The sequence below is a fragment of the Cephus cinctus genome, unplaced genomic scaffold, assembly GCF_000341935.2.
Source record: "Cephus cinctus unplaced genomic scaffold, Ccin1 Ccin1_scaffold1150, whole genome shotgun sequence".
Lineage (NCBI taxonomy): Eukaryota > Metazoa > Arthropoda > Insecta > Hymenoptera > Cephidae > Cephus > Cephus cinctus.
Window position 1 is genome coordinate 84,022 of NW_014333644.1, and position 24,271 is coordinate 108,292.

Below are 24,271 nucleotides of genomic sequence, written 5' to 3' on the forward strand. Positions count from 1 at the left end.
GGCCCCCACGCGTTTCTTTTGCAACGTCAAAATATTCACGGTGCGTTCGACGGCCTCTTCCTGCATTCCAGGACACCAGGATTTGACCAATCAGAAGGCGTCTTAGTCTTAAGAACAATTTATGTTCCTTTCCATTCACAGAAGAAAATACGATCCTGTCGATAAGTTACCAACAAAAAGTTCGCGCAATCATTTGTTTGTTTGCAATCAAAATTATCAACAATTTCCAAATAATGTAACCCCATTCTTAATTATTAACAAAATTTCTTTGATTAATCTTAAAACTGTTCATATACTTCCTGAAGAATATGGATAATACTGGGGCTCCTAGATTAAGTAATATACACAGTAATAATAGCTTTTAATTATACGTTAATGAAGGTCCGTTTGTTATGCAGAAGAGATTGAACGATCCCGTTCGAATTCTCCACGTGAAAGAATTCGTAATAAGGAACGTAAATCTAAGAGATCAACAAGTAAAGGAAAAGATATTTCTACACTGGGTATGGCATTCAAAATATTGCTTTTAATTAGTTACTCTTATATGATGGATGAAATAACTATATATCAAGTATTTTCAGAAAGAAGAATCAGTGTCCCTATAACACCTCAAATGATTTATGATTCTATTAAGCAGTTGCAGACCAGACGATTATATGTTGATTTCTCATTAATAGTTGAACATTTGTGCCGGTATTATCCAATTGAAAATGATAAACGTATTCTGGTTGTTGAATTGAAAGAAAAGCTTGATTGTGCTGTATTGGCTGGGCTTATTTCAAAATGTGGAGTAGATAAGTACTGTTTATCAAATTTGCGTGAACAAGCCAATGCACATAAGACTGCACTAAGTGTTTTTTGGGAAAAATATTATCAAGTTAGCACTTCTCATATATTTCTTAATTTAATAAATTGCGACATTGATAAGAAAATCGATACTTTCATAATAAAAATTCAAATGACTTTTAGAATGAGATGTTACCATTAAGAAAAAAAAGAAACACTATGCATTCACCAAGAGTGAGTCCCAACAACGAGAGTGATTTTTCTAATAGTGATAGCAGCAGTCATTAATATTAGATTAAACAAAATATTTAGTATGGAGCTGGCAATGAAAAGTACAACATTTTTTGCTCAAAATTAACATAAGGTGGATGGCCCAGTCATCAGCCATGTACCAATTATCATCTGTTGTGTTATAATACTATATATTTTGCTATAGTCAAAGCACACTGTGACAATTACTGGCAGATGGCCAATGATTGGGCCATGCACTCTATGTGATTTATATAAAAAAGAATTTATCCAACCACTACAGATCTTTGTTAATCATTCAGATATAACTTTTTATGGTATAAAGGAATCTATAGAAGTTATATACTATTGCACAATGAAGAATTATATTTGCATGGCACTTAAGTAGTAGTAAGGTGTTCAGGGTACATACAGAAACTCTGCTAACTAGTCTGAACACTTTTCAGAAGACCACAATTTTCCATGGATTGCATTTCTAACAGTAAACTTGCAACTGTATGTCTCAGTTGATGAAATCGTGCTAAAGAGAGCTCAAAAATGTGACGTTCTCCGGTATTCAAAGTCCATTCCATCAGAATACTTGGTTCAAGTACTCGAGATAAAACGCTGCAAAATGAAAAAATTCTTATGTTAATGTTGTACTTTAATAATATCATTGTTAAAGTATTTATGTAAGTGTATACCTTGAAGAAATGGTGATATCAACACGCCATTTGCAAGATTTTAATCTAGGATAAAAGTTGGTATCATTGATCAAACCATGAATTAACACTGGTCTTCTTTGTCCATACACAACAGTAGAGAGATCTTCTATACATTCAGGGGCCAATCTAAAGAATACCTCCTTAGAAATAATATTCACCAAATATGAATGTTTAATGCTTATTTATAATAGTTTTACTTACTTTAATTCTTGAAGACACTGTTTAAATTCTGTGGGTTTTACAGATCCTGCTGTTGATCGTAAATGTAATCTTAGGATTGTTAAGATTGCAGCATACCACTCATCAACATTTTCTTGAGGAACGTTATATTTTTCACTAATTCTCTCCAGAATACCAGGCTCAATGTGTTCCTGTTCAATAGCTTTTACAGCCACTGTAACAACACGTTAACACTTGTCAAAGCAATTCTAGAATCAGATTTCATTATAATAATAATAGTGTTCTTTACTTACACTGTGTGAGAGGTCTAGCAATCATTTTTTTTAATTCAGCTAGGTACTTTATTTTATTAGCCAAAGATGAATGTACTTGCATTTGAAAGGTTGTTGACATTTTAAATCTGTATAATCTAAATTCTTTTTTTCGTTCAAGAGAGTACGATAAATGATATTAACGAACTATAATCTTTTTCAAACTTAATTGGCTACTGGTTGTTATTAGCATTTTTTGACGTTTAACGTATGTATATCACATTTTATCACGTGACAGCATAGAACACAGACCACTTATTGGAGACACGGCACTCCCGTGCTATAGACTGTTAGCACCAGCAGCAATGCCATCTTATCGGTAGGTTATATCACTAATCTATGTTTCACTTTAGCCCATTTGGAGTGTCACCCCCCTGATGCAATCGGCTAATCGCAGAACATGTGCAAAGTTGAATCTGAAGTAGGACACAAAAAGATAAGAAAAACTGATTTGGAGTATAACAGTAATCACATTATACCGTTGCATTGTTGTGCTTTTAAATATCCGAAACTATAAACGTGTCGTCTATTAAGAAAAATAACATTGTTCTGTGAATATAAAAACGTTAAAAATAATACCTATTGCAAGTGTTGAGTGACTGACACTTGTTAGTAAGTAACTTAAATCATTCAAACAGTAATTACTGTGAAAGACACTATTGATGAATCTAATAGTTTAGAATTGTAATAACTAATAGTTCATTGTTTCATAAATGAGAACAATCATTTGATTATACACCATGAACTCCAATTATGAAGATATGGAGGAACAACTCAAGGAACAATTCTTTTATCGCCGGGAACAAGAAGAATTCGTTTCGAATCATGTGGGTTCGAATCCACGCGATATCGTGTTGGTGATTTTACCCAACATATGCAGCATTATTCTGGTGGCTACGAGTATGGGATTAATTGGAAAATATTTGAATCAATACCTGAGAATTCTGTTAGAGTTATTACTTGTCATTGTACCATGTGTTTTATGCTGTACTATCTTGTCGGAGCATGCAATATCAGTTTCTTCAGCAATGATACTTTTATCTATTGGCAACGTGATTCTCATGGCCATGAATTTTAATACATTTGGAATCTTCAAAGGGAATTTGAAACCTTTGAACAGCAGAAGACATCCTTTTATTACAAATTTTCGATCAGTGACTAATGTTATATCGATAGCTTGTATCCTTGCAGTGGACTTCAAAATATTCCCACGTAGATTTGTAAAGACAGAAATTTATGGTTACAGTTTGATGGATACTGGTGTTGGATTATTTATGCTAGCTAATGCATTAGTTGATCCTGAAGCAAGAAATGTTCAAGTATACAGAGCATCAGAAAGTGTTTACAAGACTCTTCGAAGAAATCTTCAACAATCTGTTAAGGGATCAGCTGCTCTTTTAATTCTTGCTTATGGAAGATATCTTGCTGTTGAACTAATTGGCTATCAGAGACATGTGTCTGAATATGGTATACATTGGAATTTTTTTGGGACACTTGCATTAGTGCGAATATTAGTCAGTATAATATCAAGCATAGTTAGTGCACAATACTCCTTACTTACTGGTATTTTGGTATTGACAATGCATGAGTATGCATTAAGTGGGAAAGAATTGAAAATTTGGATACTGAGTGATGGTCCTAGGAATAACTTCTTCTCAGCAAATCGAGAAGGATTGTTGGCCATTCCTGGCTATGTTGCATTATACTTTTTTGGAATTGCTGTGGGTAGAATCATTCACTCCACTTATAAGCGGAATTCCAACGATTCAGTTGACCTTTCTGTTAAAGTTTTTGGTTTCAACATAGAATTTGCTATTAATAATTCTATGGTTCTCTGTATTAAGCTATCAGTATTCACTATTCAAGCATGTACAGCACTGCTACTGTGCGATTCATATTTCCAAGTGTCCCGACGCCTTGCAAATTCTGGATATTGTGTCTGGATCCTTACTCTTGGTGTAGCTATGCTAAGTTTTCTTATTCTAGTAGACGTGTTTATAGACATTTTAGTTGGCGCAACTGTTAGTGCTTACAGGGGACAGTATAAGGGAAGTGATGTGAGAAGTGAAATCGATTCCAAAATGGAAGTGATGCCAGTGAGAAATGTACCAGAAGTTTTTGAAGCTGTGAATTACAATGGACTGTTTTTCTTTATTCTTGGCAATTTAATGACTGGTGGTGTGAATTTAATCACGAAAACTCTCTATGTCAATGACATTTCGGCGATTCAAATTCTCATCCTTTATATGTTTATTAATCTACTCGTCGTAACTGTCCTTTATAAATACAAAATTCAAATAAAATTCTAATGGAATGAAGTCTGATATTTCTGAAGAAATACCTTTGTACATAAAGTTTTATAAAAGCGTTTGGTAACTGTTTCCGGTTACAAGACCTTTTATCGTTAAAACTTTTGAAATTTATTTACTAAGTTCTGATGATTTTCCTATGGTAACTTGCAGAAAGAAGAATCATTCGTTGGCTGTATCTAGCAAATAGATGTGCATAATATCAAAGCTCGTCTTTTGTCAGGGAATGATTTGTCGATGACTGTTTGTCTTCATTATTATCTTCCTCGTCCCTTTTTCTAGTAAATTCAATGAAAGCGTGATGATTCTTCACGTGCTTCTCCGCTAGGATGACTATCCGTAAGAATTCATCAACATCGAAACTATAGTTGGTGAATTTTGCGTGAGCACCTCCATCAGGATGTGTGCCCTGATTTCAACAAATAAAAGCAAATATTAAATTGCAGTAGGAGAAGTGATGAAAAGATGATAATTTTATTATTCAATATTTTCCTTACCGGATCTTGTTGTACTAATTTCTCGGCATTATCCCACGTGAAATATTTAATACCACGTAATCGAGCCAAGTCCTTGTAGCAACTAGGATCTTCGCAATTGTATCTAAAAATTAGTCAATTAAATTATCAGCACTTGTTTTTCTATATCTACCTATAAGTTACACTTACAGTTCAAAAATAGCAGCCCAATCAGGTAGAAACATAAGATGCGTTAAACCAGCACCATGTATACCAATAAAAATATCCGAATTTCGTGTAATTTCAAGTTGTTTTCTAAAGGACAGATGTTTATTGTAAACTACTTTCTTCACTTTATAATGAGGTATCTCTCGTAGAGCCTTGACTAATTGGTCCTCATTCAATATCTGCCTATACTGTGTGTCTCTACTGAGAAGAGTCACACGAATCTTTGGAGTTTTTCTTTGATGAAGAGGAATTCGTAATCTGTGTAATATATGATGTCCAAAAGCTCTGAAGAGTCCACTCTTCTCACAGCCATAAATCTTGGGGGGGGAATAGAAAATCTCAGTTGCAATAAATCCTATAAACAAATATTAACGGCTGTACTTATACTTACTAGAGGTGTGTTATAATAAAGTCCAAAAATCATACGAGGAAGTAAAGGAAACACAAGATTCTTAAAGCATACAGTTTCTCCACGAAATGTTTTCAGATCCCAAAGTGGATTACGTGTAAATGCTAAGAAAGCATCTTGAAAAGCTGATTGATAACTGCACAGAAAAAAGTAAAAAAATAAAAGAAAATACAGAACAGAGAACAAATTATTTTTCTATAATCAAAAAGGTAAAAAATATAGATACCTGTAACTCTCCCAAATTAAAATTTGATTATCCGTAGTGAAGCTAGAGTCGTGTGAGAGATTTACATGAAGTGACGCATACAGATTGAAAAAGTCGCAAAAGTGATGATACATGTTAACTGCTGCAACAGAAAGATGAATCCTTTAACAGATCACGTGTAATGAAGAGAAAACAATTGCACCTGCAGATTTATGTACTTGCGTCAATCTTCATAATGAATGTCGGTTTCTCAATTATGACGTCGCAGTCACCAGCAGGAATCGGTTGACGAGGTAGTCGAGCAAAGTTTCGTATCTCCGGGGCCCAGGATTGTAATGGACTCAAGTGATCCCCATGAATCCGCAGCCTCTGCTCGTTCAGTCTGAACGTGATCGATCATTTCGTGTCGTCATTTCTCGTATATCCAAGATGTATCAAGACGTATCTGTGTAAGGCAAAGGACTATGCTCGTGAATCGCTCGCTTACGTGCAATAACCGCCGATCTGTCCCTCCTTCAGGACATCCATCTTGTATCGAATTGGTTCCTTTCTATGCAGGAGGTCGGTGAAATTAAGCATAATGTTTCTACCTCGACAGAATCTCATATGCTCAGAGCATTCCAACGATGAATCATCCTGAATGATTAAGAACCAAATTAATCAGAATAAAAATATAACAGCTATTACTACTCACAAGGAAAAGAGGCTCGCACAGAATCATCATCTCTCTTCTTTGATCTTTAATGTAACCAAAATCTCCCTGAGCATAAAATGTATCCAGTTGAGCCTTTTTTGTAGCGACCCAACCCTTATGATCTCCAGGACAATGTGGAATGGAATAGGAATCCTCCTTCCTACAACCTTCTTCATATCCCCAACATGCTTTAGTATCTAAATATTTCTGTAAGAACATATAAGACTGAATTTACTATTAAAAGTTACATGTCTACACAATAATAATACTATACATGATGAAAGGATTGGTAAGAGGGACTCTATTTAACTATTAAAAAAGACAGAGAGAGGACAATGCATTAAATTGGTGCACGATTTTGCGTAGGTTGTTTAGCGACCTTTTAACAAATAGACATTCCTTACCTTATATGGACACGAGCTGTCATTGCGACACATTTCCGCTAACTTGGGAAATGAATTGAAATAATATTTGAGCTGATCTTCTGGCAGATCGATGTCGGTATAATTATAACTAAAAACAACTATGAATGTCAGTAGTAAAAATAACAAGTGGCCCATAAATATTATCTTAGACATTATTTCCAGAGTAGCGTAGGGCACTGATTAATTATAATTGATTATTAGAGATTCGAGAATGCATAAACTGGCACAGGAATTGTAGATATTATAGATATCCGTATACGTTCTGCACCGACTAACAAGCTGCATCAGCTAAACAAGAATGAGAAAGATCACCCGATCACTATCTATTACTCGATGTTCTCATAACCTTCCCTCACTCCTTCAACACGCTTTCTCTGTCTCTCCATCTCTGTTTACTTATGTTGTTGCTCCTACAGAGAGCTTGTGCCAGCTGCAATATATCGTATGAAATAGTAGCTTAGATAAAAGACTATCAATTATTTCGATGATTAAAGATTCAGGGAAAATTGTAGACGAAAGTTTTCGCTGCTAAATTATTTAATAGACAACTGACATGAAAGTTTTTGTTTACTATATGCTCAAATAAGACAATTTTTAAAAGTAAATTTTCATTAATAGCTTATTATGAGCATTGCATGTACTCTTCTTTATGTATTGGTACCAGTTTGGAACATATCCAGTACAAGTGGCCATGAGCACTGAATGTAATAAATTAACATGTTTAAAATTGAAAATTATTGGATTATATTCAAATGTTACTATCAGAAACTTTTGGAGTCGTAGGCTTAGTTTCCACCACGATCTTCCTTCCTTCCTTTCCTTATGGCTGCCTCCTCCAATGAGGAGATGTGCCAGTAGCTTAGTATCCACCGTGCAGGGTTGAAATAGAGTTAACCAATCAAGTTAGCTTATTTCGCTCAAATCTCGTTTTTAAATGGTTAACTCTATTTCAACCCTACACGGTAGAAACATGGGCTTAGTTTTCATGGGCTTAGAAACATATGCACCGTAACGTGGACAATTTTGCCCGTAAGCGCTAGTGTCGAAAATGCCAGCGCAAGCGCATCCGTAAATTCACTGCAACCTCTTATCTCTGATTCAAAAGGAAAGTTATACAAAAAACCGATGCGATGCCAATTAAATAAAATTTAACAATCTGATTTTAAAGTTAGACGAATAAAGAATTGATGATTTAAAAAACTGAAGTTAAATGGACCAATTCACCTGAAAGTCATAAAAATTGAATGATGCTATAATTGCATATATACTGAAAACTTTTAACTTGATGAAAATATCTCTGGACAAGTACAAAAAGTGAAATATCTGCACAAGTAGAATTTCTTTCGTAGCTAAGTTCAATAGTATAAATATTTTCTCTCATTTGCACTTGTTGAATTTATGTTGCATCACTATATGAAATTGGTTCCACAAGGTCCAATTCTCTTTGTAAAAAGACTCTCCGGTTTGAGTGTAAGAATTTCCAATGAAAAATCTTTCACTGGAAATATACTAACGTATGCAGTCAATTTTTGCTTGTATCGTAACTTTTTTACTGAATTTATTTGTAACTCCTGTGAGATTTTCAAATGCAAATTCCTACCATTGTGATTCAGACAGGCACGATGCACTTTTTGGTAATTCTTGCTTCTTTCAATTCCAATCACGGTATATATTACACATAACAAACAAAGCTGCAAGTACGTATTCAAGAAAAAGATAACTGCGCACGCGCAGTGCTACCACGTGATTCGCTCTTTCAACACTAATGCCTCTTACGGTAGACCACCTTAAGGTTACGTGTTTTTCGCCTATGACCGTCGTGTAAATATAGTCACTGGCTGTTTCCACTGTGCAGAGTTTAAACAGAGTTAACTAATCGCGTATAACAGTTGAATGGAATTGACCAATGAGGCTCTTAAACTTTGTTTAAACTATATACGGTGGAAACTAAGCTAATGAAATTATTTCCACTGTGGTAAGTTTCAGCCAATTTCAGCAGTTGCCCTGGTCAACTCTTTGCGCAAGAGGATTGACGCCTTCGTGAGGATTTACCCTTAACAATACAGTAGAATGGTCGGCGTGGCGCGCCTTTAGCCAAAATAACGTCTTAGAATGGTAAGATTTAACTTTTCATACTAGATTTTATATAAATAGAAGCTAGCTGAAGTGTCTAACACCATATTAATTAATCAACTCATTTTCAGTGCTATAACGGTTTGCTTTACATTGATATTATCCAATATAGAAAATCGCTATTTTACAGAGATATTTCATACCCGTGAACAGTACGAGAATTTTCATGTTAATATGCTTCAATTGTATATCTAAAACTTCTACACCTTCTCTTATTCTAATTAAATATGACAGCAAAGAAACAGTACCTATAACAAGAAGCATAAAATTTAGTATGCTGTAGAGTATGACAAGTTGCTATGTTCAGACCTATATTTGTGTATTTATTGTACACTTCTTTAACTATAAATTTTAATATAGGAGAGATTAAAATGGGGAGGTATCGCCCTTGTGATGCTGTCCTTTCTACTTGGGGCAAATACATTCTATGTACCTGGTGTAGCACCAGTGGAGTTCAAGAAAGGTCAAAAGATTGATGTCAAAGCTGTCAAGATGACCAGCACTCGTACTCAGTTACCATATGAGTATTACTCCTTACGATTGTGTTGGCCAAAGAATGGTACATTTGTTTATAAATCTGAGAATTTAGGAGAAGTACTTAGAGGAGACAGGTATGCGATAGAGACATTATGCTCAATGTAAATTGTGCTAATTATTTACATTCTTAGGATTGTAAATACTCCATATGAAGTGGCTATGGGAGAAAACATTGCATGCCGTCTTTTGTGTAATAAACCAGGAGTTTCAATTAATTGGACTGAAGAGGATTCACAACGCGTCATTGAACGCATTCTACATGAATACTCTGTTCATCTGTAAGCTTCTGTAGTTGACCCTAATTCTATATCTTTGAACAAGGAATATTCTTATAATTTTGTGACTTTCAGACTCATAGACAATTTACCAGCAGCAACAAAGAAAGTTCATAAAGACACCAATAGTTTTACTGTCTATCATGGATATCGATTAGGTGGTGTGATCAACGATCAAGTCTACATAAACAATTATCTTAAATTAATTCTAAGCTACCATAAGCATGGAGAGTTAGTATAATCATTTTATTGCATGAAAATCTCACTATTTTCATTTACATGATGTTCTCTTGAAAATTATAATCCATAGAGATCAATTCCGAGTGGTAGGATTCGAAGTGGAAGCACGTTCCGTGGATTTCTATCAGTTACGCTTTAAAGGAGACACCTGTATACTTCCTAGTAAGCTAGAGCCACAGATTGTCAATAAGAAGGGTACTAGCCTCTTATTTTTATATTCGGTTCAGTGGATTGAATCTGATGTGAGCTGGGCAAGTAGATGGGATATCTATTTAGCCATGAGCGATGTCGAGATTCACTGGTTTTCCATTATAAACTCTCTCGTTGTGGTTTTCTTCCTTTCGGGTAAATATCCGCATGAATAATAATTAAATATATGCAAATAAAAAATGGGTAAATCACTACATTTTTTTTCAGGGATTCTCACAATGATCATGGTGAGAACATTGAGGAGAGACATAGCCAGGTATAACGCTGGTGAGAATGACAGTCTAGCTGGATTAGATGAAGTCATTGAAGAAACCGGATGGAAATTAGTACACGGTGATGTTTTTCGACCACCTACGAACTCCAGGTTATTCGCTGCCGTTATCGGTAGTGGTATACAGATATTTTTTATGGCACTGATCACAATATGTAAGTCACAATTATATTATGTGTGCGCTCGTTCTTTGATTCATTATCCTTTTATAAATGATATTAATTCAAATTTTAGTCTTTGCTATGCTCGGAATGTTATCGCCAGCCAGTAGAGGAGCACTTGGAACGTGTGCAATTTTCCTGTACGTATTTTCTGGTCTCATAGCCGGATATTTTTCAGCACGATTGTACAAAACAATGCGTGGTCGAGAATGGAAGCGAGCAGCTCTTCTGGTTTGTGTTTTTGATATATCGAATGGATCAGATCAAATTTCATTCGGTTATTACTGTTCAGTGACAAGAATTCATTAATTCCAGACGGCAACATTATATCCTGGTATAGTATTCACCACGTGTTTCTTCCTGAACTTCTTCATATGGGGAAAGCATAGTTCAGGTGCCGTTCCGTTTACCACTATGTTAGCACTTCTTTGTCTCTGGTTTGGCATTTCACTGCCTCTTGTATATTTGGGATACTTCTTCGGATATAGAAAGCAACCATTCACGCATCCTGTAAGGACGAATCAAATTCCTAGACAGGTACCGGAGCAGCTGTGGTACTTAAATCCTGCTCTATGGTAAATTTTTCATCTTCAAGGATAAGCACCTCCTAGTGTACTAGTTTTATAATACATGAGAATATGTTACAGCACCCTAATGGCTGGAATCTTACCATTTGGCGCCGTTTTCATCGAATTATTCTTCATCCTGACTGCTTTGTGGGAGAACCAATTTTACTATCTCTTCGGATTCCTGTTTCTGGTCTTCTGTATCCTTGTAATATCCTGTTCACAGATATCTATAGTGATGGTGTACTTCCAGCTTTGCGGAGAAGTGAGTCCATTCACCATTCTTTCTTTAATTTCTTCTTTCTTAAATACCACTATGCATCTTCTGTCATTTCTAGGACTACAGGTGGTGGTGGCGAAGTTTCATAGTCAGTGGAGGATCTGCCGTATATGTTCTCGCATATTCCATGTTTTATTTCATGACGAAACTAGAGATCACGGAATTAGTTCCAACCCTCATGTACTTCGGGTATACCGCCCTGATGGTCCTTACTTTCTGGCTGCTTACTGGAACCATCGGCTTTTTTGCAGCGTATGCGTTTATACGAAAAATATACGCAGCCGTCAAAATAGACTAGTCAAAATTATCAGCGACAGCAGTCAGTGAGCGTTAGCGTGATTACCAGTGCGATTAAAATTTTCCAAGAAAAAATTGACATGGAAATAAGAACACTAGGTTGTAATCTCCGGAGTGTAAAATTCAATGCAAGTTTACGACAGTGTTTTAGATATATGAGGATCCTAATGATAATCGATAAGCTCATCGAATCTATTTGATAATTGTATTCTGTAATATCATTAAACCAGACATACGATGAAAAGAAATGAGGAAACAAGGGAAGAAAGCATATTTAGTTTAAAGTATCTCAATTGTCCCGATAACAGAGTGTCAAGCAATAAGTACTTATGATCCTTGTGGTCAACTGACACAGAAGTTATTCACTTGACTCTTAAAACAATTAAATCATAAGAAAAGATAAACATTGCCTCGAGTCCGTTCTTCTTTTTATATTAAAATATTAGAATCTCGATAAAAGAAATTATTGCATTAAGAGAGTATTCCACTTTGAAATTAAAAAAATAATTTTTTGCTTTTTGATAGAGTCCGAGAAAATAAATTTTAAAAATGTATAAGCCAAAGGAGTCTTATGTGGACCTGGCATCGATTAAATATAAATACAATTTCAAAAGATAAATTTATCCAGCGTAGGTAAAAGATCTGTCCATCCGATTGAGCTCAAACTTTTATGAACTACTTCCACAGCTCACTGGTTCTATTCCGTGGCAGAATTAAATTTTTATCTTAATATTTTCCTATTTTTTATTGAAAATTTATTAAAAAGGGAAAACTTGGATACTTTTATCCTCACTGGGCGCCATTTTGTTATTTTTCAATTTAAACTGCTAATTCTATTAGGGGTGAAAATTATACTTAACCAATCAAGCATTTCCCACCACTTTGTGTGTGCAGACACAGTCTTGTATACAGGTGGGCACGGTCTTACATACAGTTCTTGAAACTCTGGTGGTGGGGGGTGGGTCGCTTAGCGATGCCATTCCGAATAGCTGCATAGAGTCGCTGTGATCGGGTAATCGTATCGACGAGGGACGCGGGGGTGGGACTATTACCCCATCTCTGTCCTATTCGTGGTTTCCACGGGGCATGGCTTGAATGTGACTGTAAGTAGCTAAGCGAAACAATTTATAATGTCTAGCAAAAAGCGTAAATGCCGATAGACTTACTCGATGTGATGAAATACATATACCTATAATCCCAATAAAATCTTAATTAATCTAAATTCAAACAAATGCGAAAAACATGAATGATTTTGAAACTTTTATTTTCTCGGTTTCAATTTTTCCAAATTCTTATTATTTGTTTTTGCAAATTTTAAGTTTTTGATGCAGGTAAGTACGGATAGTCATCAACTATTGCTTTTTTCCAATTTTCACAGGTTTGTTTTTCGATCACTATAAAACGTAGGTAGGTAAAATAAAAATCATTCTTTCTATTTTATCTATTTTATTTCAATTTTCGCAGCATTGCAGGTATTCGAGACAGATAGTGACGCTTTGACATATTTACACTACTACTATAGTATATTTACACTACTTATTCAATATGTATTCGACATGAATATCGCGAGCTTTTGTTAACCGTCTGCACGATTGCAGGTTATGTTTATCTGCGGTACCCGATAACAGCGACGCTGTTTGAAATTAAATTCAATCTCAGTAAACGACCATACCCCCACCACTGAAATTCAAGGAAGTTTCAAGACCTGTATCATGACCTGTATGTAAGACCGTGGGTCTGGGCTTTTAGGCGAAAAACGCGTGACAATAAGGTGGCCACTGCCGCAAGAGGCGTTAGTGTTGAAAGAGCGAATCACGTGGTAGCACTGCGCGTGCGCAGTTATCTTTTCCTTGAATACGTACTTGCAGCTTTGTTATGTGTAATATACAGGGTGTTCGTTATGAAACGCACTGTAGTAACATCGTTGCATTCCTTGTCAAATTCTAATGAATACTTATATTTTCATTTTTTATTTCATATATCAAAATTTCGAGATAATCAAGGTTGAAGTTGCAGTAATGCGACCAATCAGAGCGCGTTTAAACGGAGCGTAGATGACGTCGCGAGTCAGCGCGCAAGACCTGCTTACACTAGGCCAATAACACTAAGAGTATCGTCGTAGTGTCCCTGTTTATCTGTATGTAATTGAGTGAATACAATCGCTCGCTTTAATGTCAGTGAATTTCAGAAGATACCCTTTATTCCTTTTAATGTCTATTCCTTTAATGTGACAAGATAGTTATACCAACGTATTACGTTTTGAGTGGCCTTGAAAAGGACCGATTTTGATCTACGCATGACCGAGCTTGGATCTGGACATGCTAATCTGCAACAATTACATACATTTTCGATGATAATGATTATTGTGACACAGTAAATATTGTAGAGTACGTAACATTTTTATCAGGATGTCGCCGATTAGGGTACCTAATTGCATATTCTTGCGCTGTTTGTGTTTGGTTGCCATTACATTGGGCTAACACCCAATACATGTCGCAATATTCTCTAATATTATTCTAACTTTCAGGTCCATTTAACTTCAGTTTTTTAAATCATCAATTCTTTATTCGTCTAACTTTAAAATTAGATTGTTAAATTTTATTTAATTGGCATCGCATCGGTTTTTTGTGTAACTTTCCTTTTGAATCAGAGAAAAGAGGTTGCAGTGAATTTACGGATGCGCATGCGCTGGCCTTTTCGACACTAGCGCTTGCGGACAAAATTGTCCACGTTATGGTTACGATCTACAACGTGGTGAGGATAGGGAAGTGCCCAGACCTGTATGCAAGATCCTTCCTTCCTTCCTTTCCTTATGGCTGTATCCCCAATAGGGGACATGTGCCAGTAACTGGTCCTAATAATCGTATGCAAGATCGTGGTCACAGATAATTCTACCGTTGAGTGTACTCAACGATTCTACGAGGCTGAATCATATCCGCGACTTTAACCCTTAATGAAATGCACTAAAAAAAATTAAAAACAACTGTTTTTGTAATCTAAGATAATGTATTTTTTAATCAAAAAAGTTTGTAATAATATTCTTCTTACTGAAAAAGAATCATGAAAATTAGTTAAAATCCCGGCCATCAAAGTGGAATATTTCCTTACACTTACGGTTGTCAATGTATGATATTATAGGTATTAATAATTAGTGTATAAATAATTTATTTTATTCTAACGATACGGATGATAACAGTTAATTTTGGTGGAAAATGATTGTTAAGAGGCGCGCAATGCATAACGATGTATAATTGATAATACAGTATCCAAAGTTTTTAGAATTCCTCCCTAAATGTCATCTCGCTATTTTGAGAAAAATAATGCAGTAGACAATTCATCATTTTAAAAAATCAAATTGTTTATATGTTACATTTACATGATAAAAAAGACCGTTGTTTAGTTATAGGAGTGATGCGCGCATAGTTATTTATTTAACGGATACTTTCTACGTTCACAAGACACTTGTATAAGAGAACACTTCTATCTTATGTTTCTTTAATATCAAATTATATACTGTAAATGATGAGCAATCTTCCTCTTGATCAGCCACTATGTCAGTGGCATAATGTTATACACAAATGTTTCTAAGGCAAATATTTGATATTTATAGTGTAGTCAAGAATAGAATTTATATAATCAATCCACATATACAATTCATACCTAGTCGTTTTCCTTACTACATTGAGCTTCTCTATATTCTATCAAAGCAGGTATGGAAAGACATTGAGTCCCATAAGATCAATGAAGCTTTGGGAAATGATGTCGAGAATATCTCTGTCTTCTGATTTTATATACCAGATAGAGAAGAATGCAAATGACACCAAACACATAAATTCGAATAACAGTAGATTCTACAGGCATATAACATATGGATAATGCATAATTATTTGGTGTAAAGGCACCCTGTAAAACAGTTTTTAAAACGCTTACCTGAAAGTATTCGATTATTACAATTAAACAGAAATATATTTACCAATAAGAATGATGGATTAGCTTTATTGCGCCAACTAAAAGATGGAACTGTGACTTCTAATATATTATCTCTGTGTATTCGCTTACAACCGTGATGTGTGTGTCCATCGATCACGAGCCTTGGTGACAAAATATCTAGCAGCTACAAGAAATAATTTACATCTGTTAATATTTATAAACAGATATCATTGTTACTCTTATCTGATACACACTTGTTCTGATGCCTCTTTAGACAAACATTCCCATCGTTCTCTAAACTTAATATCCTTTATGTCATCTGGCGCTGGGTTCCATTCATTACACATTTCATCTGATTCTCTGTACATTGGATAATGCTAAAATAAGATTATTCTTATACAAATTTGACCTAATATGATACTTATTCAATTCATCATCCATTTTTGTATTGATTGACTTACTTGTAGAAGAATTGGTCTACTGTAAGTTTTAATTGCATTACTTTCAGAACAATCACTACCTACTCCCTTTGAACACCTCAAGTGTTCTAGAAAAAATAAGTAGTTGAGTAATGAATCTCTTCCTTTGTTACATCTAGTTGTCTTCTATTTAAATTTATATAAGACTCACTAGCAATTTTGTTTAATGCTACTTCGGTAGGTCTACAAAGAAAACATCCATCACCTTCTAGAGCCATACTGTTAAGTAATACAAAATGGTTTCCTCTAATACTGATTCTTCGTAGATTGGGTGACTTCATGCCTTTTACAAATCTTTCATTAAGGTATGGGGTTATCACTGAAAAAGTTTTTAACATCATATATCTATTGTTATTCATAAATGGGATTAACATAATATGGCATACCATGATGGAAACCTATATCATGATTTCCAGCTATGACATACAGATGTGAATTTTTTGGTACTGAAAAGAGTGAATGGAATCTACGCACATAGTAATCGAATTCTGCGGAGCTACACCATTGTCCCTCGTCAAATACATCCCCTGAAATAGTTCTTTTATAACTTCAATATCAGTGATGAAACTATTGTGTCACATACCTAATACAAATACTACATCTGGCTTATGAATTTTCATAACAGTTTGAAATGTTCTATACATTTGCCATTCCCTGGAAGAGTCAGTATAATTTTACTTTATTTACCAATATTACTTCCTTTACAATTCTCTGGTTTAACTTATATTCTGCATGTACCTTCTAAGTTTATCAAACCAATGACCTTTACGAGAACCTAATAAATGTGTATCAGCTAAAAACATAGCACGTACAGGTCTTTCATTGACAGTTGGTGGTGATATGGATCTATCTATTTTGTTGGGATCCAGTACAGGCCATTTACACTATTAAAAAAGAACAATAAATATGTTAGAGGTTGATGAGCAGCAACAAAATGAATGGACTTACCTGAAAAAGTACCACATAATATATTAGGTACTCGCAAAAGACCAAAAGGCCCAGCATAGCTAGAACGGGTACAAGCACATACTGTTTGTACGTGTGATATTTTGTGGTAATCATTTCTTTAAAAATGTGTTTTCAATCAATATTAATACATTACAAGAATTTTTTGAAATTGCCTAGAACTTCCAAATGTCAAATGATACAATCAGATACAATCCTTCCAAGTTCTTTTTGTAATTTCATTTGTTTCAATGATTGAAAAATTATTTCGTATGTATATATTTCCTTTATTTCTTTGCCTGTTATCTAGTTCCAACATAAGGATAAGAAATGCCGATTAGACCTGATTAGACCCAATCAGATCTGACAAACTGCGCGATAGGTTGCATCCCACCAAACACCTGTTTCAAAGATGGCGCATTGGTCGACTGCATGTTTGTTGTTTATTGTATTTAAATCCTCTCAAACAATGTATAACAGTACAAATATCAATATCGTGTAATGTTCAAAAATACATTAAATAACAATATCGAAAATTATATAATTTCACAGAAATACACAAAAATATATGTTGTCTTTATCTAAAGTCCAAGTAGATTTATTTGACACAAAACAATTAACGTTTAAACTAATCAAATTTTTACAAGAATCTCTAATTATAGGGAATGACTGGCTTCCAGTTGGTTTAGTAAGCAGATAAACGATTCGTAGGTAGATTTACCGAAATATGAGATGAGGTCAAAGTCTTGAAAAAAAAAGGAAAGATGAATGCACATAAGTTCAACAGAGAGAAACGTATATATAGTTGCCTACTACTGTGCCCATTTTGAACGCATGCGTGTTGTGGCTGGTTAGTGTGTGAATTGCCATACACAGCGTACGTGTAGAATTTGTGGCTTCTGAGGTTGCGCTGCGTCGGCTGTGTCCATCACTGGTAAACCACGCACAGTGAACGAGGGTCAATTTCTTGTGTCTAAACCTCGTAAAGAATGGCGAGTTGCCGATTAGTTGGGGCACTTGCCCGTTTCTCACGTACGAATACGAATTTTATTACTAGAGCAGGTAATCTTCAGTTAATTATTACCATAGGTACATGAAAAAATCCTCCGTTAGTATTGGCCTAAAGACGGTTACCCTGCCATTTAGATAGGTCTTTGCTTAGCTCAGAGTAACCTTTGCTCCTCAAACTCAAAGTCTATTCTGGTTATAAAAATATATATATTGCTGTGTGTCTAGGATCTACATATTGAACCTGATCTTCGATATATATATTTAATATAATAATTTCTTCCACTAATTATAAAGATTGATATGTGCTGTACATGCATGTTAAGATTTTTTTCAACCTTTTAACGAATTTCCTTTATCTTGCTTATGGAGTTGAAATTACTGGATGATTGTTGTATGGTTTTTTTTTATATATTAGAAACTGTATTTATTATAATTGTTTCAGCGCTTTATCAACCACTTAGAACACTTGCTACTATTTCTGACCGAAAACATTTTAAATGCAAAGTGGTACAGGATGTAGCTATAGTTACAATCGACTCTCCAGGAGTCAAGGTATAAAATTGTTATTTTCTGATGTTATCAGAATTTTATGTTACATAAATTAATATATGTAAGTAATTGAAAAATTATTGTTGATTCTTTACATAGGTTAATTCTTTAAATCAAGAAGTTATGAATGAGATCGTACAGGTGTTAAAGGATATTGAGGCAAATCCTGCAGTAAATTCTGCTGTATTAATTAGTGGGAAACCTGGAGCATTTATTGCTGGTGCAGACATCACAATGATCCAAGATGTAAAGAATCAAGACACTGGCTACCAAATATCCAAAAATGGTCAAAACATTCTAAATACTATTGCAGGAAGTAAAAAGCCAATAATAGCAGCTATTCAGGGTTCCTGTCTAGGAGGTGGTCTTGAGGTAGAATATTTTGCGTGTGTTTTTTAATAACCACATTTAAAGAGAATATCAAATATCACAGTGCAATTAAATTAAAATGATACTGTTCCTGATAGGTGGCACTAGCTTGTCATTATCGCATTGCAGTGAAAGATAAAAAAACTGGTCTCGGTTTACCAGAAGTAATGTTGGGTCTTTTACCTGGTGCTGGAGGAACTCAAAGGTTACCAAAAGTAACTAGCCTCCCAAATGTTCTAGATATGACTCTCACAGGAAAAACTATAAAGGCGGATAAAGCAAAAAAATTTGGAATTGTTGACCTCTTGGTCAATCGTTTAGGGCCAGGAGTTGGATCTCCCGAAGAAAAGTAAGAATCTCAACAGCACTAATAAGTACCACAATTTGGAATCAGTGATTAATATCCTAATTTCGTGATCAGTACAAGAAGATACCTGGAAGAAATAGCTATTCAAGCAGCCAAAGATATTGCTAGTGGAAAATTAAAGATTGAACGCAGTCCAAAGTCTTTGGGAGAAAAAATTATGAACTATGCATTAACTATTGATTTTGTAAAAGATCAAGTATTCAAGAAAGCTAAAGCTAAGGTAATGAAAGCATCAGGTGGGCTTTATCCAGCTCCTTTGAAAATTCTTGAAGTACTTCGTATTGGATTGGATAAAGGACCAGCAGCTGGTTACGAAGCGGAAGCTCGTGCATTTGGTGAATTGGCAGTAACTCCTCAATGCAAAGGTTTAGTTAGTCTTTTCTTTGGACAAACTGCTTGCAAGAAAAACCGTTTTGGTCCTCCCAAGAGCCAAATCAAGTAAGGTTTACACTAGACACCTTTATCGATTAAACAATATCATATTCATTTCTTTTACTTCGTACAGAACGGTGGCTGTTCTTGGAGCTGGTTTAATGGGTGCAGGTATTGCTCATGTGAGCATTGATAAAGGATACGATGTAATTTTAAAAGATACGAACGAAGCTGGGTTATACAGAGGGGTAGGTCAAATTCAGACTGGCTTAGGAAATGCTGTCAAGAGGAAAAGAATAAGCAGGTTTGCTCAGTTAAAACGTCTTAATCTTATAAAGAATGAAATACACTATTGAGTAATGTAACCTTTTCTTATCGTATAGCCTTGAAAAGGACAAGTATCTAGCGAATCTTACGCGTACGTTGTCATACGATTCCTTTAAAAAGGCTGATATTGTAATTGAAGCCGTCTTTGAAGACATTTCTATAAAACATAAGGTCATTAAAGAGATTGAAGCTAATACACCGCAGCACTGTATTATAGCAACGAACACATCTGCCATTCCCATTACAAAAATCGCTGCGGGAAGTAGTCGTCCAGATAAGGTAGGAATTATAAAATGCAAAGAAATAATTTTTAATGTTATATATTTCGTTACGAGTCATTGCTAATTTCTTATTAAATTCTAGGTGATTGGAATGCATTACTTTTCTCCAGTAGACAAAATGCAACTGCTAGAAATAATCACTCATAAGGGTACATCTGATGAAACGATCAGATCCGCTGTTGACGTTGGACTTAAACAAGGGAAGATTGTTATTACTGTAGGAGATGGTCCTGGATTTTACACTACGAGAATCCTTAGTGCCATGTCATCCGAGTGTCTTAGATTGCTGCAGGTAAGGTTAATGCGTTGTTTTTGGAGAAGATCAATCGAATCTGTGATCATTTAATATACTTCCTTCATAAATAGGAAGGTGTAGATCCTGCTGACTTGGACAAAATAAGTAAAAAGTTCGGCTTTCCGGTAGGGGTAGCTACTCTATGCGACGAAGTCGGCATCGACGTCGCTTCTCATATTAGCGTTGACTTATACAAAGCCTTTGGCTCCAGATTTGCTGGAGGAAATCCAGACATTTTTCGTGACATGGTGAAGTCTGGATTCCTTGGTAATTAAATTCTTTCTAGTTATGACTGATTGTCATACTTGTACTCGCTTTGGTTTCTTGAAAATTGAAATATTCGTTAACTGTAGGTCGCAAGTCGGGCAAGGGTATATTCGTGTACGAGAAGGGATCTAAACACAGAGATGTAAATCTCGCAGCTTTGGATCTCTTGAAGAAGTACAGTTTGGAACCGAAAGGCAGTACCTCTGATGAAGATCGTCAACTTCGGATGGTATCTCGTTTTGTAAATGAAGCTGTGCTATGCCTTGAAGAAGGTATCCTAGCTAATCCTGTGAGTATCCTTCGACCATGAATAATATATTGCATTAATCCACGGATACATTAATTTATATTCTTTCTTGATCAGCTCGAAGGAGATATTGGTGCCGTTTTCGGTCTCGGCTTCCCGCCATTTACTGGCGGACCTTTCCGCTGGATCGATTGGTATGGAGCTCAGAAACTTGTCAGGAAGATGGAAGAATTCCAAAACCATTACGGAGATCCTTTCAAGCCCTCTCAATTGCTTTCTGATATGGCTGCTGACTCTAACAAGAAATTCCATGCTAAGTAAGACTAAACTGGCGCCATCTTTGGTATTTTTTGAATTATATGGCACAGAGTGTGCAACATAGTCCTCAGCCAAAGTATCTTTCGCAAAAAGACGTAGGACATCGAGTCAAGAGTAGCCATTGCGAAAGCACTCTTTCTTTCTATGGGGAATCGTTCTCCTACATAATTACTATACGCTGTTATTGCATTTTCAAAGATTTTACACTCTCAAAGGATTTAGTACTTTAATATTTTTGGACTGGTCGTGTTGTCTGTTATGTATGTACGCCCCAAAAATACATTGTAAGTATATTTTTCTCAGCTATAGAGTTTATACAATAAATTATGCCTATTCTTAGATGTCTTATTATTAATATAATCCACGATATTCTTTAAACCCACTGGTATGTACAGTCAAGAGTATCAGTAACATTATCTTTTTCGCAGTTCAAGGAACGCATCGTATTGTATTTACACATTGCCAACTGTTAATCGTGTAACATTTGACGTACTAACGTCTCGACACACAGTCTGAAACGCCTATCGTGAGACACACTTATAACAAAAGAAAGCATAAGAATGCTAATACGCATGTCGTATTGGTTTGAATTAGCGAGTATGATCCACACTCAAGTCTATAACCTTCGCCATATTGATACGACCTTGTGAAAATATCAGCAGTGCAGGTCAAAAGGGCCGAAGCTATCATATTGACGTAGTAAATAACAGGATAATATTTCCCCCGGAAATATGTAATGCCGAAACAAAACTTTCGTATCGAAGAAGCATTTAACATTGGTGTTAAATTAATATTCGACGTTGTCTAGTAAAAAGATGACTGTAATATCGAAAACCACTACCGCATTGTTTTTGAGTCTTTCGTGATTCTCCGTGGTTAAGATTTAAGAAAGTCTTTTTTTTAAATTCCAAAGTGATTCATTAAACTGTATAATTTACATTTATAACTAAGCACCAAGGTAATTGTTAACACAAAGTTTCATAACCTACAAGTTCTAAAACGTAACACGATCTCAAAATTGTTATTGCGAAATCAGTTTCCGTTACGTTTTGCGTAACTTTCAATGGATTTAAATTCAGTTCCAGGAAACAGGCAACAATAATTGATACGATTTCAAAGTCGATGTAGTAGATAATAATAATTGCGTAAGATTTCTAATGTCACTCGTTAATAATGAAAACTCGATTATGGCAATGCACGTCCACGTGTTTCATTCTAATCATGGTGTCTCGGCCAATCGAATTTTAATAATCGGGTGGAATAGTAATCGAGACGGTATTTTGCATCATCTACCGGTCCCGCGCACCTTGTTTGCGGCATTTGCGATGTGAAAAAGAGGTTGGGTCCTTGGCTGATGCAAGAAAGCATGAGGTTTCGTGAGACTCACCTAAGGAGGATTCCGATTCCTGGTTGATCGACTTGGACGTCAGACTATCTTTATTTCCCCTTGAAGAAAAACATGAGGACTTTTCTGCTAGTGATTATTTTATACTAATCACGTTTACGGCAACGTGATAACTAATAACTGAACAGGACCACTTTTATTATCATATCATAACACTAGAAACATAGCAGCCATTCACTATCTTTCTTATCAACACAACAGCCAAGTACGAAGGTTTCTTCCTTTAATTAACAACGACTCGAATTTACATTACAATTCCATTATGACAGTAAGACATCATCTTCCGGAAGGTCAGCCACCTGTAAATAATCATCACCAGACAAGCAGTCGCCGTTTATTACGAATCTAAATCTTATGAGGTATTATCGTTCACAAAGATCATAGATAAATTTCAAAATCTTATTTTCGCTATTTAACGTCCGACCCGTGATCTACAAGAGTCATATCGTCTCAATACAGCTGTAATTCATTGGTAAAAAAAATTGATTCCGATTATATTATTATTTTTTTTATCAACGAGTTAATTAATACTACGTAAATCGGTCAATATAGTACGATAGGACACACCTCAAGCATACGAGACGTTCAATAGACACACCTTCACGTGCATCGCATTAAAATATATTTATATAGTATATACAGGGTGAGGCGCGAGAAACAGAACACCTAAATAACTTTATTGGATTTAAAGATACGGAGTTCGCAAATATCGGAGTTTAAATGATTCGGAAGGGCGCCCATGGCTATCATAATATTTTTTTTTTTCATTTTTTATCAGTTTTTTCAAGGTTATCAAAATTTTTTTAAATGGAATGACACATTTTTTCTCCTTGCACATTGTAGCCGGCATCCAAACGAATCCAACCATGTAACATAGTATGACCTTGGAATGACCTCAAACCCAGAAATATGGAATTAATACTAATTCGACGTGTTTGAGATTTGGCTCCAATTTAGACACTGGAGTTTTTGAAATAACAAAATAATGATATATTGTCCGATAAGTTACAGACTAGGTATCCTTGATATTCTATTTTCCTCTCTCTCACACATGCACACACTCTATAATTGTCTCTAGCTTGCTAGTAGTACCACAGGCGACAAGAAGTGTTTTTGATTACTTTATTCTCCCTGTTAGCCTTTTGGATTGGAGAGAGGTAGCTGGAACCACAATACAGCAGATT

General features: G+C 35.3%; 8 protein-coding genes across 14 annotated transcripts in view; 4 read left to right on the forward strand and 4 right to left on the reverse strand.

Annotated features, from left to right (window-relative positions):
- LOC107272277 (8-oxo-dGDP phosphatase NUDT18) overlaps positions 1–1,580 on the reverse strand; it is a 4,328-nt gene extending 2,748 nt beyond the window's left edge. Inside the window, exon 1 of the mRNA XM_015749283.2 lies at positions 1,448–1,580. The gene's annotated coding sequence lies outside the window, so the exon portion shown is untranslated. The remainder of the gene's footprint in view (positions 1–1,447) is intronic.
- LOC107272280 lies at positions 7–1,301 on the forward strand. Of its 3 annotated transcripts, none has more exons than XM_025089610.1 (3): positions 7–336; positions 399–503; positions 582–1,301. In XM_025089610.1, the coding sequence occupies exons 1-3, from the start codon at positions 309–311 to the stop codon at positions 986–988; spliced, it is 540 nt and encodes a 179-aa protein (XP_024945378.1). In that variant the 5' UTR covers positions 7–308; the 3' UTR covers positions 989–1,301. The 3 variants fall into 3 exon arrangements, with proteins under 3 accessions (XP_024945378.1, XP_024945377.1, XP_024945376.1); XM_025089609.1 differs by having other exon boundaries at positions 399–877; positions 970–1,272; XM_025089608.1 differs by having other exon boundaries at positions 399–1,301.
- Positions 1,285–2,421, reverse strand: LOC107272278 (COMM domain-containing protein 5). The gene is made up of 4 exons (XM_015749285.2): positions 2,213–2,421; positions 1,941–2,133; positions 1,719–1,865; positions 1,285–1,641 (listed from the first exon to the last, which is right to left on the reverse strand). The coding sequence occupies exons 1-4, from the start codon at positions 2,310–2,312 to the stop codon at positions 1,458–1,460; spliced, it is 624 nt and encodes a 207-aa protein (XP_015604771.1). The 5' UTR covers positions 2,313–2,421; the 3' UTR covers positions 1,285–1,457.
- Positions 2,422–2,602: 181 nt separating this feature from the next.
- Positions 2,603–4,548, forward strand: LOC107272276 (uncharacterized protein At4g17910-like). Its single transcript, XM_025089604.1, has one exon. It carries the CDS (start codon positions 2,971–2,973, stop codon positions 4,537–4,539), a length of 1,569 nt encoding a protein of 522 aa, XP_024945372.1. The 5' UTR covers positions 2,603–2,970; the 3' UTR covers positions 4,540–4,548.
- Positions 4,457–7,504, reverse strand: LOC107272275 (EGF domain-specific O-linked N-acetylglucosamine transferase). 2 transcript variants are annotated; one of them, XM_015749280.2, is made up of 9 exons: positions 6,935–7,504; positions 6,531–6,737; positions 6,324–6,472; positions 6,055–6,218; positions 5,858–5,975; positions 5,614–5,767; positions 5,205–5,539; positions 5,037–5,139; positions 4,457–4,948 (listed from the first exon to the last, which is right to left on the reverse strand). In XM_015749280.2, exons 1-9 carry the CDS (start codon positions 7,106–7,108, stop codon positions 4,742–4,744), a joined length of 1,611 nt encoding a protein of 536 aa, XP_015604766.1. In that variant the 5' UTR covers positions 7,109–7,504; the 3' UTR covers positions 4,457–4,741. The 2 variants fall into 2 exon arrangements, with proteins under 2 accessions (XP_015604766.1, XP_015604765.1); XM_015749279.2 differs by having other exon boundaries at positions 5,858–5,978; positions 6,935–7,502.
- A 1,297-nt stretch (positions 7,505–8,801) lies between these two features.
- LOC107272282 (transmembrane 9 superfamily member 4) lies at positions 8,802–12,329 on the forward strand. The gene is made up of 10 exons (XM_015749288.2): positions 8,802–9,070; positions 9,449–9,699; positions 9,757–9,903; positions 9,976–10,131; positions 10,211–10,485; positions 10,558–10,776; positions 10,856–11,013; positions 11,098–11,357; positions 11,430–11,613; positions 11,687–12,329. Exons 1-10 carry the CDS (start codon positions 9,068–9,070, stop codon positions 11,924–11,926), a joined length of 1,893 nt encoding a protein of 630 aa, XP_015604774.1. The 5' UTR covers positions 8,802–9,067; the 3' UTR covers positions 11,927–12,329.
- A 2,151-nt stretch (positions 12,330–14,480) lies between these two features.
- Positions 14,481–17,871, reverse strand: LOC107272283 (metallophosphoesterase 1). 4 transcript variants are annotated; one of them, XM_015749292.2, is made up of 10 exons: positions 17,283–17,871; positions 17,073–17,218; positions 16,918–16,988; positions 16,721–16,861; positions 16,486–16,653; positions 16,317–16,402; positions 16,110–16,232; positions 15,899–16,039; positions 15,586–15,776; positions 15,074–15,509 (listed from the first exon to the last, which is right to left on the reverse strand). In XM_015749292.2, the coding sequence occupies exons 1-9, from the start codon at positions 17,394–17,396 to the stop codon at positions 15,627–15,629; spliced, it is 1,140 nt and encodes a 379-aa protein (XP_015604778.1). In that variant the 5' UTR covers positions 17,397–17,871; the 3' UTR covers positions 15,074–15,509; positions 15,586–15,626. The 4 variants fall into 4 exon arrangements, with proteins under 4 accessions (XP_015604779.1, XP_015604778.1, XP_015604776.1 ...); XM_015749290.2 differs by having other exon boundaries at positions 15,586–15,828; positions 17,283–17,870; XM_015749293.2 differs by lacking the exons at positions 15,074–15,509; positions 15,586–15,776 and adding an exon at positions 14,481–14,888.
- A 285-nt stretch (positions 17,872–18,156) lies between these two features.
- On the forward strand, positions 18,157–22,021 carry LOC107272281 (trifunctional enzyme subunit alpha, mitochondrial). Its single transcript, XM_015749287.2, has 11 exons — positions 18,157–18,341; positions 18,733–18,842; positions 18,939–19,211; positions 19,307–19,557; positions 19,630–20,013; positions 20,081–20,251; positions 20,331–20,553; positions 20,638–20,847; positions 20,922–21,117; positions 21,204–21,406; positions 21,482–22,021. The coding sequence occupies exons 1-11, from the start codon at positions 18,269–18,271 to the stop codon at positions 21,683–21,685; spliced, it is 2,298 nt and encodes a 765-aa protein (XP_015604773.1). The 5' UTR covers positions 18,157–18,268; the 3' UTR covers positions 21,686–22,021.
- Positions 22,022–24,271: the final 2,250 nt, after the last annotated feature.

Bases quoted from the DNA above. Each gene is read 5' to 3' on its own strand.
- LOC107272281 (XM_015749287.2), top strand. From the start codon at position 18,269: ATGGCGAGTTGCCGATTAGTTGGGGCACTTGCCCGTTTCTCACGTACG. The intron at 20,014-20,080 runs GTAAGGTTTACA...TACTTCGTACAG, and splicing joins CCTCCCAAGAGCCAAATCAA to AACGGTGGCTGTTCTTGGAG. The intron at 21,118-21,203 runs GTAATTAAATTC...CGTTAACTGTAG, and splicing joins GGTGAAGTCTGGATTCCTTG to GTCGCAAGTCGGGCAAGGGT.
- LOC107272283 (XM_015749290.2), bottom strand. From the start codon at position 17,396: ATGATTACCACAAAATATCACACGTACAAACAGTATGTGCTTGTACCC. The intron at 16,989-17,072 runs GTACATGCAGAA...TGACTCTTCCAG, and splicing joins TGGTTTGATAAACTTAGAAG to GGAATGGCAAATGTATAGAA. The intron at 16,233-16,316 runs GTAAGTCAATCA...ATCTTATTTTAG, and splicing joins GTAGACCAATTCTTCTACAA to CATTATCCAATGTACAGAGA.
- LOC107272282 (XM_015749288.2), top strand. The intron at 11,014-11,097 runs GTTTGTGTTTTT...CATTAATTCCAG, and splicing joins GGAAGCGAGCAGCTCTTCTG to ACGGCAACATTATATCCTGG. The intron at 11,614-11,686 runs GTGAGTCCATTC...TGTCATTTCTAG, and splicing joins ACTTCCAGCTTTGCGGAGAA to GACTACAGGTGGTGGTGGCG.
- LOC107272278 (XM_015749285.2), bottom strand. From the start codon at position 2,312: ATGTCAACAACCTTTCAAATGCAAGTACATTCATCTTTGGCTAATAAA. The intron at 1,866-1,940 runs GTAAGTAAAACT...GGTATTCTTTAG, and splicing joins CAGTGTCTTCAAGAATTAAA to ATTGGCCCCTGAATGTATAG. The intron at 1,642-1,718 runs GTATACACTTAC...TTCATTTTGCAG, and splicing joins GATATCACCATTTCTTCAAG to CGTTTTATCTCGAGTACTTG.
- LOC107272275 (XM_015749279.2), bottom strand. From the start codon at position 7,108: ATGTCTAAGATAATATTTATGGGCCACTTGTTATTTTTACTACTGACA. The intron at 6,473-6,530 runs GTGAGTAGTAAT...TTAATCATTCAG, and splicing joins TGTGCGAGCCTCTTTTCCTT to GATGATTCATCGTTGGAATG. The intron at 5,140-5,204 runs GTAAGTGTAACT...ACTAATTTTTAG, and splicing joins TGGGCTGCTATTTTTGAACT to ATACAATTGCGAAGATCCTA.
- LOC107272276 (XM_025089604.1), top strand. From the start codon at position 2,971: ATGAACTCCAATTATGAAGATATGGAGGAACAACTCAAGGAACAATTC.
- LOC107272280 (XM_025089608.1), top strand. From the start codon at position 309: ATGGATAATACTGGGGCTCCTAGATTAA. The intron at 337-398 runs GTAATATACACA...TTTGTTATGCAG, and splicing joins TACTGGGGCTCCTAGATTAA to AAGAGATTGAACGATCCCGT.